Consider the following 17,374-nt stretch of genomic DNA (forward strand, 5'->3'; position numbering starts at 1 on the left):
TGTAAAAAAAAAAAAAGACTGAAGTCTGGTTAAATCTTCAAGCAAAATTGTTAGTGTGTTTATAAAATGATTAGATACACAGTGGTAAAATACTTTCAGTTGTTGAATCACCAGGAGAAAAAGTTAATAGCAATTAAAAAAAAAAGAGAGCGATTCTTCTGTATTTTCCTAGAAATGCAAATGGTACATGGCCCAGCATGTCATGAAATGAAAATTCTTTTCTTGTTTTCAAAGCTGTCAAATTGCCTTTTTGTGTTATTTGTATTGTTTCTATTAGAACTTTTATGAGAAGCCAGCTTTTGATTACCCTATGAATCAAATGAGTGTGTGGTTGATGTTGGCTAATGAGGGAATGCTTAAAAATGAAACCTTCTGTGCTGCCACACCATCAGCAATGATATTTGGAAGATCAGATGGAGATCGATTTGCAGTAACTCGAGATTTGACCCTGAAGCCTGGATATGTGCTACAGTTCAAGGTATTTATGCACTAGCTTCTTTCCAGAGCAAGTTAAGGAGTAAAACATCTTCCAGATGTATAAGTGGAATGCACAAAAACACAACTTTTTCATATTCTATTCAGGAAGGGACTCACCTGTACGAAAGCTCAACAGTGTTAGAATTGCAAAGCTTTTCAGCTCTACTCGTAAGGAAAGCAGCTTATTAGTTTTTAAGGAGTCCCAAAAGTTGTGGGTGTACCATTTCTTCAAGTACTTGAGGAACTCTACCAGAATTAACAATAAAATTGACTTTTAAGACTTCAATTTGATTGTGACTTAATGAATCTCAAGCTTCTAAAGGATGATGGATTATTTCTCCTTTTCATTTTCCTAGTGGTATTTGAACTTAACAAGGTATTTTGTGCTTTTGCTGTATTATTTTCAAACAAAATATCCCACTTAAATTCATAAATGTTTACTCCAGTCATCATTGTTCTCTTAAAAGCTTCTTATTTTTCAGCTCTGTGACAACATATCAACATGTATAGGAAGTATTTACTTTGACAAGGTCTTGTTTCAGAATCTTAAACAACATTTCATTGTGTTTGTAATAAAATCCCATAGGTGACTTCCAGGGTTGAAAGTAATGCAGTTTTAATGAGCTAGCACAACTACATGGTCCTTACATAATGGCAGGATGCAGATGCTAAATAATTTACAAATGGAATTATTAAAGAGATCAGATGTTTATAGGCAGCTCTTCAAATATAATTTCCACAGGTCTGTAAACAAGGAAGTTAGTCATAAATAATATGATTAGTAAAATGTTACCCTTCTTTGTTTAGATTCTGATGCTAAACTACAATGGAAAAAGTATCAAAACAGTATATGAACCTGTATTCATTTGTTGATAATACCTAAAGTAGTAACAACATAATGTTAATAGCAAATATATTCCAGAATACTACGCTTTTCATCTGACACCTTTTCTATTTAGTTAATCGCAAACCATGGTAGTGTAGGTATTGAAGTCTTCAAGGTAATGTTCTGCAGTTTTAAAAATCTAAATTTAAAAAATAGTGTTAAATATTTCAAGTACTTAAACAATAAGCAGGAATGCATACTGCTTAAGAAAAAATCTTAATTCTCTACCATTTGACCAGCAATTCCATTATTGGGTATATACCCAAAGAAGTATAAAGCATTTTACTATAAAGACACATACATGTGTAAGTTCATCACAACACTATTGACAATAGCAAAGACATGGAATCCACCTAAATACCAATCTGTGGTAGACTGGATAAAGAAAATGTGCTATATATACACCGCGGAATACTACACAGCCATAAAAAAGGATGAAATCATTACCTTTATAGCAACACGAATGGAGCTGGAGGCCCTTATCCTAGGCAGACTAATAAAGGAACAGAAAAACAGGTTACCACATGCTCTCACTTATAAGTGGGAGCTAAACAAATGAGAACACATGGATACCTAGAGGGGAACAACAGACACTGGAGCCTACTTGAGTATGGAACCTAGGAGAAGGGAGAGGATCAAAAAACTACCTTTCGGGTAGTATGCTTATTACCTGGGTGAAAAGATAATCTGTACAGCAAACTCCCAAGACACACAGTTTACCTATAAAACAAACCTGCACATGTACCTGTGAACCTAAAATAAAAGCTAATTTAAAAAAGAAAAATCTTAATTCTCATATCACACAAGCAGAAAGCTATTAATTTGTGATTATTTAATAATAGGTATAGAATATAGATCATTCAGGGATTGATAATTAATGTATATTTGAAACCTGCATACAAAATTTTTGGTGCCACTTGTACAAAAATAAACAGTACTGGTGCATTTTGTTTGTAACTGCTTGCTGTGTGATAAACACTAGCTAGTACTGGGACTATAGAAGTGAAAAATGTGACCCACATGAATACCTGTGTAACAAACCTGCATGTTCTGCGTATGTATCCCATAACTTAAATTAAAATTAAAATTTAAAAAAAAGAAAAATGTGACCCTAGCTTTCAAGGAGCTTAGAAACTACAGAATGAGGCAGAAAAGTGAACAGTCACAATACAGTCCTAAGAATGCTGCAGTCTAAGTTGGCTGTAGGTGCTGAAGGAATACTCTGCATAGTGCCTGACATGTTTCAGGCACTCAAAAAAAATATCTGTTAGTTGAATAAATGGATGGATGATTGAATGGATGAATGGGTGGGTGGAGAGATGGATGGGTAGTTGGATGGATGAATGGATGGATAGATGGATGTATTCAAATTGGAAGTCTCTGGAAATGCAGAAACTTAACCCGCTGAAGAATGGAGGGTCAGGAATTCCAGTTAAAGAGAACAAAATGAGCAAATACATGAAAATGCACAGAAGTGCAAATGAGAAAAGAGGCAAGTCTAACTTTGAGGGCTGTGGAGTATGTGCAGCAGAAGTGAGAGATAAAGCTCATCCTGGTGGGCATTATGTTCTACGCTAAGTCACTTGGACATTATCCCAAGAGCAATGAGTCATGGAAGATTTTTAACCCATCAAATGCCAGAATCAGACCCGTGTTTTAGAAGAATCATTCAGCTCCAGTATGGATGTTGATCTAATAGGAGAAGAAACCAGAATCAGCAAGTATATTCATTCCTTCATTCACCAAATACTTATAAAGTCTCTATATTCTAGGCACATTTCTAGACTATGAAAATTATCACAAACAAAGAGTATGAAATAGGATATTGGAAGATGATTACTATTTTATAAAAGGTTGTCAGGTTGTTTTCACTAATAAAATGACACACTTAAGCCACAGCCTATAGAAAGTAAAGGAGTGAGTCATGCAGTTTTGTGGAAAAGATTATTCCAGGCACAAGCAACAAAAAGGACCAACACCTTGAGGTGGGAGTGTTCTTGGAAATGTTCTGGAAACCACAATGATGCCACTGTGACCATAGCAGAGAAACTGAGCAAGGTTGAGACAGTAAAAAAAAAAAAAAGTAACGTCAAACTTTGACTTCAGTTATGAATAAAATGGCTAGCAGAAAGGTGACACATTCTGACTTAGGCTTTTAGAGAATCATTGCTCTGGTAACTGTGCAGCATCGAGGGCAGAAAGGGTTTATTTTAGGACGGCGGATGAAGAGAACTGGCTTGGACATATGGAGTTAGGGGTGCTGATGGGCTGCTGAAGTGGAAATGAAAAGGAATTGGTAATGTACATTTGTCCAGAAAGCAGAAGAGAAGTCATATCTGTTATTCAAAATACAGGTATTGAAAAAAAACATGAAGTTATGATTGTAAATGAGATTAAGAAGCATGCATGTGGTAAAATAAGAAAGACCGAATCCTAGAAACCAACACTTGAAAGGTAGGCTAAATTGTCAATAAGAAACAAATGGTTAACAATGTTAAAAGCAATAGAAGAATCAAGTAAAATAAGGTTTAAATTTTCCCTTTGCATTTAGTGAGATGGACATTTTCCTTGGTAATTTCCCTGGGGCAGCAGCAGCAAAAGTCAGATTGCAATGGACTTTTAAATGTTGAGTAAAGAGGGCTACACAGTGAATACGACCTTTCTCTCAATTTGTTTAGCTGTGTAGTTAGAGGCAGACCAAAAATCAGGCAGAATTTTTATCTTCTTTTGTTTTGTTTTTAAAGGTAGGAGAGACTTAAGCATATGCGTCTGATCCATGGAAGGTAACCAAGTGAATATTTGTTAAAGATATGCCTAAATCCCAAATGGAAAGTTTAAAATAAATTGTATATTTAATATAGCTGGCAGTATGTCTACACTGCCCCATTACCTGATTTCTAAAACACAAACTTGCGACAGAACTTACAGTTCCAGCAACTTGTCTATGTTGGACACAACGGCAATCATGGTAAATTTAAGACAAAAAGTTAGCTAGGTTTGCCCAATGTGGTTGCCCCCATCGCATACCAACCAAAGGCCATTTTTACTGTTGAGTAATGCAGTAAAAGGAATTTGTGTTAGAAGAGTTTAAACATGCATCTGAGAGAGTTAAGTCTTTAATTATTTTCTTGCTGTTTTATTGTATAGAGTTGGATAAATCATGCACAATAAAATTTCTACTAGCCAAATAGTAAATTCTCTGAGAGATGCTTTCTAGCTCTAAGTATGGAAATAAAGAAGATACTAAATCTTCTTTTTAAAAACTAGATAAAGGTACCTTACAGTCACAAGGATTAACTGGTTGACCTCCTGATCTCTGGCTCAATATTATTAGCCCATGACGCGACATTTATTTCATTGTCATATTATGTTCTTTTCATTCCTTATTTCCGTTTTCCTTCTATAAAATCAGACTATTCTTATTTAATAAAGTCTTATACAACAAAATCATATGGTAGCTCTAGCCAACAAATGAAATAAGATGTGAATAGGCAATTCATATGAGATGGCATGTAATTTAATAAACATGAGAAAAAGAGTTTGACATTTGTAATTATGAAGAATGTAATAAAATTCATTTACACATTTATTAATTTGGAAATAAACTGTCTTAAACTATAATACCTAATGCATAAACTGATTCATTTGGACTCAACAGATACAAAATGAACACATGTAACTAGAAAATTTTAAGTGTTTCTGCATTTTGACTCGATAACGCTACTCTCAGGAATTTATCTGGTGATGACAAATCAACCAAAGGAGAAAGGTATATTCTCTGCAGTGTTATATATAATAGAATGTGGAGGAAAGCTCTGCATGTGTAATAACTTCAACTCTACAACCAAAATATAAGCTTCCCTATAAAGATCAGAAGAGAAAATAGAAAAGTAAGGACAGTTATGCTAGGCCAGTGGGATTTAGGTTGCATTTTTACAATTTTTAAATGATATTAATCCTATGACAACCCTCTACACAAGTACAGAGAGCCATAGCAGTTTTATTTCTGGATTATGTTGCTTATTTGATGGTGTGACAAACACTTAGCTCTTTCATCTAAGTTGATACTGATTTTTAATGAGCTTTGGCAAGAAAACAGAAGAAAGACACTCATTCCACTGAAAACTTCCTATACTGAAGAAGACAGCTGCTTCTCCCTCTTATGGTTCCCTGTTTGTACCCTCTAAGGAGGGAGGAAAAAAGCAGTTTCTTGGCATATCTTTTGTCTGGGACTCAAGAGCCACAGGCACTGTGCTTCTCTGTTCTCTCCTATAATCCCAAGAAATCTACAAAATGAGTTCTGCTTTCTAGTAAAAAGTACCTCTTGTTTGCTTAAACAAAGAATTCCAGAATCTGTTGAAGGGTCTTGGTTGAGACTAAGCTGCACAGTTCCTATCACTGTAAATTCAATGCAGACCCATCGGAAGGTACCCTGGATGCTGTAGCACCTAATTTGTTGAGTGATGACTTAGAACCAAAATCTTGTATAATTCTTGTCCTTCCTTTTAACAGCTAAACATAGGATGTGCCAGTCAATTCAGCAATACTGCTCCAGTTCTTCTTCAGTACTCTCATGATGCTGGTATGTCCTGGTTTCTGGTGAAAGAAGGCTGTTTCCCAGCTTCCACAGGCAAAGGATGTGAAGGAAACTCCAGAGAACTAAGTGAGCCCACAATGTATCACACAGGGGACTTTGAAGAATGGACAAGAATCACCATTGTTATTCCAAGGTCTCTTGCATCCAGGTAAAGTATTCATTCTTAAGGGGGTTGGGCCATTAAGAAAGACACAATCCCAAAAGCTATAGCCCTAAATGTTAAAAATCCTGAAAGATCAAAATCCTGAATATATAATTCTGGAAAAAAATAATTTTAAAAATTCTTTTTTATTATTATTATACTTTAAGTTCTCAGGTACATGTACAGGTTGTGCAGGATTGTAACATAGGTATACACATGCCATTGTGGTTTGCTGCATCCATCCCCCTGTCACCTACATTAGGTATTTCTCCTAATGTTATCCCTCCCCAATCTTACCACCCCCTGCCATCCTTCCCCTAGGCCCCCCACCCCCAAACAGGCCCCAGTGTGTGATGTTCCCCTCCCTGTGTCCATGTGTTCTCATTGTTCAACACTTATGAATAAGAACATACGGTGTTTGGTTTTATATTCTTGTGTCAGTTTGCTGAAAATGATGGTTCCCAGCTTCATCCATGTCCCTGCAAAGAACATGAACTCATCCTTTTTATGGCTGCATAGTATTCCATGGTGTATATGTGCCACATTTTCTTTATACAGCCTATCATTGATGGGTATTTGGGTTGGTTCCAAGTCTTTGCTATTGTAAACAGTGCTGCAATGTGCAATGAACATATGTGTGCATGTGTCTTTATAATAGAATGATTTATAATATTTTGTGTATATACCCAGTAATGGGATTGCTGAGTCAAATGGTATTTCTATTTCTAGATCCTTGAGGAATCATCACACTGTCTTCCACAATGGTTGAACTAATTTACACTCCCACCAACAGTGTAAAAGCATTCCTATTTCTCCACATCCTTTAAAAACATTTATTTATATTTTAAAAGGGGATTTATTTGAGAAACATAACAGCATGATAACTTCATAGGCCACTTTACACAATACTTATTTTTGCAAGCATAAACATTCAGATATACTAAAGGCAGTTGCATTCGTTAAATATTTATGAGCAGACAAAACATATTCATAAAGAAATAGATCACCCAGCACTTTGGGAGGCTAAGGCAGGTGGATCACAAGTGCAGGAGTTTGAGACCCATCTGGCCAACATAGTGCAACCCTGTCTCTACTAAAAATATAAAAAATTAGCCAGGCATGGTGGCGGGTGCCTGTAATCCCAGCTACTCGGGAGGTTAAGGCAGGAGAATCACTTGAACCCAGGAGGCAGAGGTTGCAGTGAGCCAAGATCGCACCATTGCACTCCAGCCGGCCGACAGTCAGAGACTCCATCTCAAAAAAAAAAGAAAGAAAGAAATAGATCAAAAAGCAAAATGTATAAATGTATATCACTATGGTTGATAATTGTTTGCACTCAGCTTTATAAATGTGGCCATCTGAAATACTGACAGACTATCTAACTCTCTTGATGAGATTGATCAAAAGCCTTGGGGGGTCACCACCACATATGCAGTCACCCAAAAAACTTGAGACCTGAAGAAATTTTATCCTTCACAAAAGCAGATGTATGAAAAAGACATCTCTTCCTTTATTGAGGCAGTTTCTCAACATTTTCGGATATACCCACAATGTTTACACACCACATCAACATTGGAATAATGCACTTTTGTGGAGTCAAATTTGAAAAAAAAAAATGCATGAAACAAATTATAACTCTGTAAAAGTCCTTACATAATTTACACATCTCATGTTGGAAATGATGTGAAGATATAGCACATCAAATATATAGCATAGCTAATTGGCACAGTGTGGGAAGGGCAGAAGTCATGTGACTGGATCATTTGGCAGGGAAGATTATTGTATGATACTTGTATTTTTGGAGATTTATTGTATTGTTTTCACTTCTATGATCTTCAAAACACTCACTACACTTCTATTTGGAGAGTGGTTGTAATCTACAAAGTTTGTAGGGATATGCTGTCTGTTTGAAAGACTGGTTATTGCTCAGCCATTGCAATTAAGCAATTTTCTGCTTTCATAGCACCAATAATAACTAGCTTTTACCCTTTTGAATGTTTTATTTTTACAGATTTGTGGAATACCTATGAATTATGTTACATGTACATAATGCATACCGATCGTGTCAGGATATTTAACGTATTCAGCACTCGAGTACAATATACTTTTGTTAAGTATAGTCACCCATCTCTGCTATCAAACGTTGAATTTATTCCTTCTATCTTGCTGTATGTTTGTACCCTTTAACCTGCTTCTGTTCACCTTCTTCCCTCCCTCCCTTGGTGCCCTTCCTAGTCTCTGTTATCTATCTTTCCACTCTCTACCTCCATGTGATCTAATATTTTAGCTCCCATGGGGCTATGTAATATTTGTCTTTTTGACCCTAGCTTATTTCACATGAAATGTATTCCGGTTCCATCCACGTTGCTGCAAATTACGTTTTCATTCTTCTCTATGGCCAAATAGTATTTCATTGTGTATAGCCATTCATCTGTTGATTAACATTTAGGTTGATTCCATATCTTAGCTATTGTGAACAGTTCTGCAATAAACATGAAAATGCAGGTATTCCTTTGATACGTTGATTTTTTTTTTTTTTTTTTTTTTTTTTTTTTTGAGTAGATACCCAGTAGTAGGATTACTGGATCAAATGGTAATTTTATTTTTAGTTTCTTGAGAAATCTCCATACTGTTTTCCACAGTAGCTATACTAGTTTACATTCCCACCAGAGGTGTATAAGAGTTCCCTTTTCTTCATATCCTCACCAACATCTGTTATTTTTTATCTTTTTAATAATAACCACTCTGACTGGGGCAAGACAATATTTCATTACGGTTTTGATTCGAATTTCTCTGATGATTAGCAATGTTGACATTTTTTTCATATACCAGTTCACATTTGTATATCTCCTTTTGAGAAATGTCTATTCATGGCCTTTGCCCTCCTTTTAATTTTATTTATTTATTTATATTGCTGTTGTTTGAGTTCTTTGTATGTTCTATTCCTATTATACTGGTCCCCTGGTGGAAGAAAGTTGAAAATTTTTTTCCCATCCGATATGTTGTCTCTTCACTCTGAAGATTATTTATTTTGTTGTGCAGAAGCTTTTCAGTTTAACAAAGTCTCATTTGCCTTTTTGTTTTTGTTTTTGTTGGCTGTGCTTTTGAGGTCTTAGCCATAAATTATTTGCCTAGACCAATGTTTAGGAGAGTTTTCCATAGGTTTTTTTCTAAAATATTTGTAGTTTGGGCCTTATGTGTGAGTCTTTAATCCATTTTGGTTGATTTTTATATATGGTGAGAGATGTGAGTCCAGTTTCATTCTTCTGCATGTGGGTATTCAATTTTCCCAGTGCCATTTATTACAGAGGGTGTCCTTTCCCCAATGTAAGTTCTTCTCAGCTTTGTCAAAGATTACTTGGCTATAAATCTGGGGCTTTATTTCTAGAGTCTCTATTCTGTTCCATTGGTCTGTGTGTCTATTTTTATACCAATACCATGGTGTTTTGGCTACTATAGCTTTGTAGCACAATTTGAAGTCAGATAAGGTACATCCTTTTTTTGTTTAGGATTGCTTTGGCTCTTCAGACTCTTTTTTGATTCTTTCTGAATTTTAGGGTTGTTTTTTCTAATTCTGTGAAAAATGACATTGGTAATTTGATTGGTATTACATTGCATCTGTAGATTTGCTTTGGGTATTGTGGTCATTTTAACAATATTGATTCTTCTAATCCATGAGCATGGGATTTTTTTGTTTTTGTGATCTACAGTTTCTTTCATCTACAGTGTTTTATCGTTTTCCTTGTAGAGATGATGCCTCTCCTTGGTTAAATGTATTCCTACATTCTTATTTTATTTTATTTTATTTTGGAGATTGTAAATGGGATTGAAATCTTGATTTGGTTCTCTGCTTCAATGTTACTGGTGTATAGAAATGCTCTGATTTTTGTAGATTGATTTTGCATCCTTAAACTTTACTGAAGTCATTTTTCAAGTCCAGGAATCTTTTGGAAGAGTCTTCCAGAAGGGTTTTCTAGGTATAAGATCATATCATCAATAAACAGAAATAATTTGATTTCTTTTTTCTCAATTTGGATGCTTTTTATTTCTTTCTCTTGTTTGACTGCTTCAGCTAAGATTTCTAGTACTGTGCTGAATAGGAGTGGTGAGAGTGAGCATCCATGTATTGTCCCAGTTCTTGAGAGGAATGATTTTACCTTTTCCCCATTCAGTATAATTTTGGCTATGGGTTTGTCATATATGGCTTTTATTATTTTGAGGTGTGTTGCTTTGATACCCAGATTGTTGAGGGTTTATATCGAACCAACATCATGAATTGATGATGGATGTTATCTAATGCTCTTTCTACATCTGTTGAAATGATCATGCTTTTTGTTTTTAATTCTGTTTATGTGGTGAATGACATTTACTGATTTTGGTATGCTGAACTATTCTTACATCCATGGAATAAACTCATTCAATCATGATGTATATCTTTTTGATGTGCTGTTGTTTTCAGTTTGCTAGGATTTCGTTGAGGACTTTTGTATCTATGTTCATCAGGGATACAGGCCTGTTTTCTTTTTTGATTGTGCCCTTGCCTAATTTTGGTATCAGGGTGATTCTTGTTTTGTAGGTTGAATTAAGAAATAATCCCTTCCCATCAATTTTTTTTAATATGTTTAGTAAGATTGGTACCAGCTCTGCTTTGTACATCTAGTAAAATTTAGCTGTGAATGCATCTTGTACTGGGGTTTTTGTTGTTGGTGGAAGACTTTTTATTAATTCTTTGAAATCATTACTCATTATTGGTATGTGCAAAATTTCTATTTCTTCCCGGTTAATACTTGGGAGATTGTATGTTTCCAGGAATATATCCGTTTTCTCTAGGTTTTCTAGTTTGTATGCATAGAGATGTTCATAGTAGTCTCCAATGATCTTTTTTATTTCTCTGGTATCAGTTGTAATGTCACCTTTATTATCATTTCTGATTGTGCTTATTTGAATCTTCTCTCCTATTATCTTGCGTAATCCAGCAGTCTATCAACTTTGTTATCTTTTCAAAGAACCAACTTAATTATCTCATTGATCATTTGTATTCTTTTTCTTGGTTTCAGTCTCATTTAGTTCTACTCTGATCTTTGATATTTCTTTTCTTCTGCTAGCTTTGGGTTTGTTTTGTCTTTATCTTTCTACTTCCTTGAGCTACAATGTTAATTTAATTTACAATGTTAATTTACAGTCTTTCTATCTTTTTATATAGGCATTTACAGTTATAAACTTTCCTCTTAGCACTGCTGTTGCCGTATCTCAGAGGTTTTGGTATATTGTGTCGCTACTCTCATTTGTTTCAATTTTTTTTTCTGCCTTAATTTCATCACTTACCCGAAGATCATTCAGGAGCAAGTTGTTTAGTTTCCATCTAATTTATATAGTTTTAAGAGTTCCTCTTGATATTGACATCTAATTTTATTCTGCTGTGGTCTAGGAAGATACTTAGTATAATTTAGATTCTTAAAAATTTATTGGGGCTTGCTCTGTGGCCTAGCTTGTGGACTGTTTTTAGAATGTTCTGTGCATAGAAGCAAAGCAGTATATTCTGTGGTTGTTGGGTGTATTGTTCTTTAAATGTCTGTTATGTCCATTTAGTCTAGAGTCCAATTTAAATCCAGAGGTTCCTTGTTCATTTTCTGCCTCAGTGATCTATCTAGTGCTGTCAATGGGGTGTTGAAGCTACCACAGTTATTATATTGCTGTCTATCTCTTTTCTTAGGCCTAGCAGTATTTATTTTATGAATGTGGGTATTCCATTGTTGGGTACATATATATTTACGACAATTGTATTTTCTTGTTGAATTGAACTCTTTACCATTATATGATGCCCTTTACGGTCTTTTAAAACTTTTGTTGCATTACAGTCTGTTTTATATTACATGAGTATAGCTACTCTTGCTCATTTTTGTTTTCCATTTGTGTGGTATATCTTTTTCCACCCCTTTAGATTGAGTCAGTAAGTGTCTTTACCTATTAAGTGGGTTTATTGTAGGCAACAGATAATTGGATCTATGTTTTGTCTTTTTGTTGTTGTTATTGTCCAATCTGCCAGTCAATACCTTTTAAGTTGAGCATTTAACCCATTACATTCAAGGCTGATACTGATATGTGAAGCTTTGTGCCTTTTGGTGCACTGCACTGTCCTTTGCCTGGGGAGCAATACTCCCTTTGGGCTAGAGAACTGGGGACCTTGCAGTACCTCTGGGTCCAGCCAGTGCTGCTTCACTGCAGCCTTCCAAGTGGACATTGGGAATGTTAGCAGGAACTCCTAGGATGTGGAGATATGGGGGCTGTTACCAAGGGCAGGATGCAGTCCTATGGCAGCAGCACTCTCAAAATGGCTCCCTGCTGCACCTGTTCAGGTCTCAGGAGCGGAGCATGGGTGATCCAGCATGAGTTCCCTGTCTGCTGCATTGCCTTCACAGGGTCTCCAAATCACCATCCATGCTAGTGTCAGAGTTTGTGCAGGTGGTAGTGCACTCCCACAGTTGGGATTGCAGCAGTATGTGGCAGGGATGTGGACTGCTGAAGCTCTTTTCCCACGGTTCCAAGTCCCTCTAGATTCCTGGCCAATCTCAGCCACACTAGCTACTTGTTTCCTTCTCCTTTTGTGCCTCAGGTGTTTCCTGTGAGTTCTCTGTTGGTCTTTAGTATTCTCTCCTAGATGTTCTATTCAAGGAATGGTTGTCTACTCCTAATTTTGGTTCTTCTTTGTGGAAAGGATGGATGTCTGATATCTCTAGTCAGCCATCTTGAACTGGAATCTTCTAAACTTTTATCTTTGACTATTAAGAGTAACCTCATATACTTAACTCGTCACAGCCTTTTTGTGAGAAAACAGTTTTGCAGATCTCTTTCATTGTGTTGTAAGGAATACAGTAAGAAGGAGTGGTATTTGGCTTCCCCAATACCAAATCTGAATTAGTTATGGTTCTCCAGAGAGACAGAATCAATAGGATATGTATATATCTAGATACATAAGAGGAGATTTTTTTTAGGGGAAATTGGTTCACAAGATTATGGTGGCTAACTAGTTCCATGACAGACTGTCTGCAAGCTGGAGACCTGAGATGTAAGTAGCATGGCTCAGTCTAAGTCCAAAGGCTTCAGAACTGGGGAAGCCAATGGTGCAATTCTCAGAGTGAGACTGGAAACCTCAGGCCCCAGGGAGTCTCTCATATAAGCCCTGGAGTCCAGGCTAGCAAACCTAGAGTTCTGATGACCAGGGAAACAAAAGAAAAGTCTTTCCTAGATCTCAGAGAGATACCAGTTTCCTTTTTGTATTTGCTTTCCCCTGGCCTTCTGGCTAATTAGGTGGTGCCACCAACTCTGAGGGCAGATCCTTCCTACCTAGTCCACTCAGACTCACCCTCACAGACAGACCCCAAATAATGCTGCACCAGGCTTCTAGGTTTTCTTTAACCCAGTCAAGATGACACCTGAAATGAAGTCCCCAAGTCCATCCTTTGTCAACTTGGCATCCATATGCATCTCTTGGAACCATATTTATTTTTCAAATAAAGACAAGATAATAGTTCCACCTAACATGATGCAACTAACATAATGCAACAACCCTGCATACGATGACAAATGCACTAATCCCCTCCCCAGAATTAAGCTTTCAGGATTTCAACATTGGGGATTTTCATCTTTGGGGATTGTGATTTGGGGTATTTTAGATGTTAGAAATTTTAGGTTTTAGAAACTTTCATCATTCAGGATTTCAGCACTAAGGATTATGGTGTTCATGACTGTGTCTTCTGGGTTTAATTCCAGACTACATTCTTATTATGTGCTGTGGCTGCCATTTATAGGGAACATTTATGTATCTCAATTATCTCAGTAACCTAAAAGAATTTGTATTATCTAGCTATATCTATCCAAGTTGAAGTAATGACTGTTGAGGAAAAGAGCCTTGGACAAAATTTCCAAAATGTGTGTGTGTGTGTGTGTGTGTGTGTGTGTGTGTGTGTACACACATGCTTAAGAGTAAGACACATTCACTCATTTATTCAGCAAATATTTATTGAGCATCTGTGTGTGCATGTACAAAAGTACTGTTCTGGACACTGAGAGTACAGCAGTGAACAAAATGTATTCAAGGCTAAAAGAGTTATAAGACATTATTATATCAGACTTTCACTACACATAGATTTTTAATGATTTAATGCCTCCTTACATAGACCTAGACAAGTTGAGATATCTTGCAATATAAATGATCTCTTTAAATAACTATTAAAACAAATAATAAAACAATAAATTAAAAATCAATTAATGGGAAGAATTAAATCAATGGACTGAGAACATGAAGTGAATTAGTTTCATTAATGGGGCAACAAATTTAACTCTTAGCTTCCTGGCAGCTAAGACAAAGGGAGAAAATATAGGCTCATTTAGTTCTCATTGTTGAGTAATAAAAAAGTAAGCGGACGCATTCTGATTTTTTTAAAGGTATGCTTTTTTCTAGGTTTGGTATTCCAGAATAGATTTATAGCATGTATGCTTGTACTAGATAGAGTATGTAATGCAGAGATCATATTTTTAACTATCATTTTACAAAAGATAAGCATTTTTCAAGTAGGCACTTCTTAATTGAATTCTAGAAAACAACATTAATTGTCACTCATGATAACATTAATCATGACTCAGTCAAGGCATTTCTGTTCAGAACTGAGATGATATAATAAGTCTATTTGCGGTGCTTCCTAATGACATAGTGTATGGTCTGAATACTCATTATTACCATTCAACAATATTTCCAGCTTTCTTTCTCCTTAGAAAAATGGAGGATTATACTTTCCCCATACCCTGTAAAGTTTGGCATGTCTAAATGAAATGTGAATGAAAATGAGACATATGGCTTTAAGAGCCCTTGTACATTTTTCCATGTTCCCTGCTCCATGGAAGCTTGTATTAAGGTGAATCTTGTATCTCAATAAGTGTCTACAATAAGCACACTCCCTTGCCAACCTACACTGGACATATAAAATAAGCAAGAAATAAGCTTTTTCTAGGTTAAACCATAGAGATTAAGGGTTGTTTGTTGCCACAACATAACTATCTCATTCTGACTTATATGGTGAAAGCTTAACAATCTTTGCAAGTGTCTTATTCATAAAGTTCTTAGAGGCCATTCTGTTTGTGACATCTTTCACCTAATTTATCACCAGTTTACTGTGCATCATCTGGCAAGATAAGTTGGTTGTGCTCTTACCACAGCCTTTAGGAATTTGTTTGGTGAAGGATGTACAAGTTTTTGTGCTTGTCTGCTAAACTTTGAAACGTAATCTTTAAACACAAGATATCTCAAGAAAGTTTGTCAATCAGTGGCTCCAACTCAACTTATAAGTAATTTATTTGCCCTTATAGTCTAGTGTTCTTTGTAGTTTATCAAAATGGTATGCAAATGCCTTCAAAATTTGTTGTGCAGGTTACAGAGTTTATGAGTTTACCACCTTTGATGAAATTAAGAATTTGACTTGCCATATGCTTTAGTTAGGATACAGACCCAGCTACTATGACAGAGAAACACACAAACACAAGCACTTAACAAGTTTTCAACCATATAGAAGTTCATTCTTTCTCATATGCTGGTCCAAAAGCGAGCAGTTCAGAGTTGACAAGTTGGCTCTGCCATCCGTAACATATGACTTCCGTCTCTGGATCCAGGGCAGCTGTTCCAGAACTTATCTCTTAACCAGTGGAAGGAAAAGCGAGTCAGGGGCAAACAGATAAATTACTTTTATAAAAAATTCTCCTTATTTTGTGTTTAGATTCCTCAGTAGAGCTTAGGATAATATTTATATAGTTACCTATTGCTATGCGACACACCTCTCCAAAATTTAAGGGCTTAAAACAATATTGATCTCATGGCTTTGTGGGGTTGGCCAGGCAGTTCTTCTGCTGGTCTTCCTGGGCTCCATCATGTAGCTGCACTCAGTTGATGAGCTGGTAAATGGGTCAGCTGGACCTTTCTCTCCATGTGGCCTTCATCCCAGTATTTTTCAGTTAGGTGGGCTCCAGTGTTCCAAGAGAGGAAAAGTAACTGCAAAGCCTTCTCTCATTTGCCACAACCTTTTGGTCAAAGCAAGTCACAAAGCCAGTCCAGATTCAAAAGGTGGCTAAAGAGACTTCTTTTTTTAATAGGAAGTACGTAAAAGGTAGAGGAGTGTATTCAGAAGGAAGTGTGATTAAGTGGGAGGTGTTGTTGTAACAGTCTGCCATGGTCTGTTTTAGCCCCAATAATTCATATCTTTTCCACCTGAAAAATGCATTCACTCTCCTCCCAAGGCTCCCCAATTCTCATCCCATCACAGCACCAGACACCAGTCCCTGCTTATATTATCTCCATCAGATTGGGATGTGGATGTGGGTCCTTGGGTACAGGGATGTGGGTGCTTGATCTACAGATCTGCAAAGGCAGGCTATCTACTTTACCCATACCCAACACAAAATGGTGAGACAATGGCAGGATAAGCACAATAGACACTCCCATGAAGAAGAAAGAAGAAGAAGAAGAAAGAAGAAGAAGGAAGAAGAAGAAGAAGAAGGAGAAGGAGGGGGAGGAGGAGGAGGAGGAGGAGGAGGAGGAGGAGGAGGAGGGGGAGGGAGGGAGGGAGGAAGGAAGGAAGGAAGGAAGGAAGGAAGGAAGGAAGGGAAGAAGGAAGGAAGGAAGGAAGGAGAGGAAGAAAGAAGAGGAAGAGGAAGAAGAAGAAGAAGGAGAAAGAAGAAGAAGAGGAAGAGGAGGAAGAGGAAGAGGAAGAAGAAAGAATAAGAAAGAAGGAGAGGAAGAAGAGGAGGAGGAGGAAGGAGAAGGAAGAGGAAGAGGAAGAAGAAAGAAAAGAGGAAGAAGAAAGGAGAAAGAAGAAGAAGGAGAGGAAGAAGAGGAAGAAAAGAAGAAGAAGAGGAGGAAGAGGAAGAGGAGGAAGGAGAAGAAGAAGAAAGAAGAAAGAAAGAAGAGGAAGAGGAAGAAGAAAAAGAAGAAGAAGAAGGGGGAGGGGGAGGAAGAAGAAGGAGGAGGAGGAAGGAAGAAGAAGGAAGAAGAGAGAGGAGGAAGAAAGAAGAAAGAAGAAGAAAGAAGAAGAAAGAAGAAGAAGAAGGAGAAGAAGGAGAAAAGAAAAGGAAGGAATGGGAAGCACATAGCAATTACTGGCCCACCAAAATTCCAAATGTCAGCAACAGACTTGTTACTAGGCCCCTCTCCTCTAAAAGCCATGTCCAGGACAAGAACGTTCCAATGATTAAGACATGTCTGCTTTCTGACAGTGGTTCCTCCATC

General features: G+C 36.7%; 1 protein-coding gene across 3 annotated transcripts in view; it reads left to right on the forward strand.

Annotated features, from left to right (window-relative positions):
• RELN (reelin) overlaps positions 1-17,374 on the forward strand; it is a 535,951-nt gene that overhangs the window by 411,540 nt on the left and 107,037 nt on the right. For all 3 annotated transcript variants that reach the window (XM_032276354.1, XM_032276355.1, XM_032276356.1), the window contains exons 27-28: positions 278-478; positions 5,876-6,108. In XM_032276354.1, the coding sequence (XP_032132245.1) occupies positions 278-478; positions 5,876-6,108 (434 nt within the window). The remainder of the gene's footprint in view (positions 1-277; positions 479-5,875; positions 6,109-17,374) is intronic.

This window comes from Sapajus apella, unplaced genomic scaffold (genome assembly GCF_009761245.1).
Source record: "Sapajus apella isolate SASKATOON/1434 unplaced genomic scaffold, GSC_monkey_1.0 scaffold7, whole genome shotgun sequence".
Classification (NCBI taxonomy): Eukaryota; Metazoa; Chordata; class Mammalia; order Primates; family Cebidae; genus Sapajus; species Sapajus apella.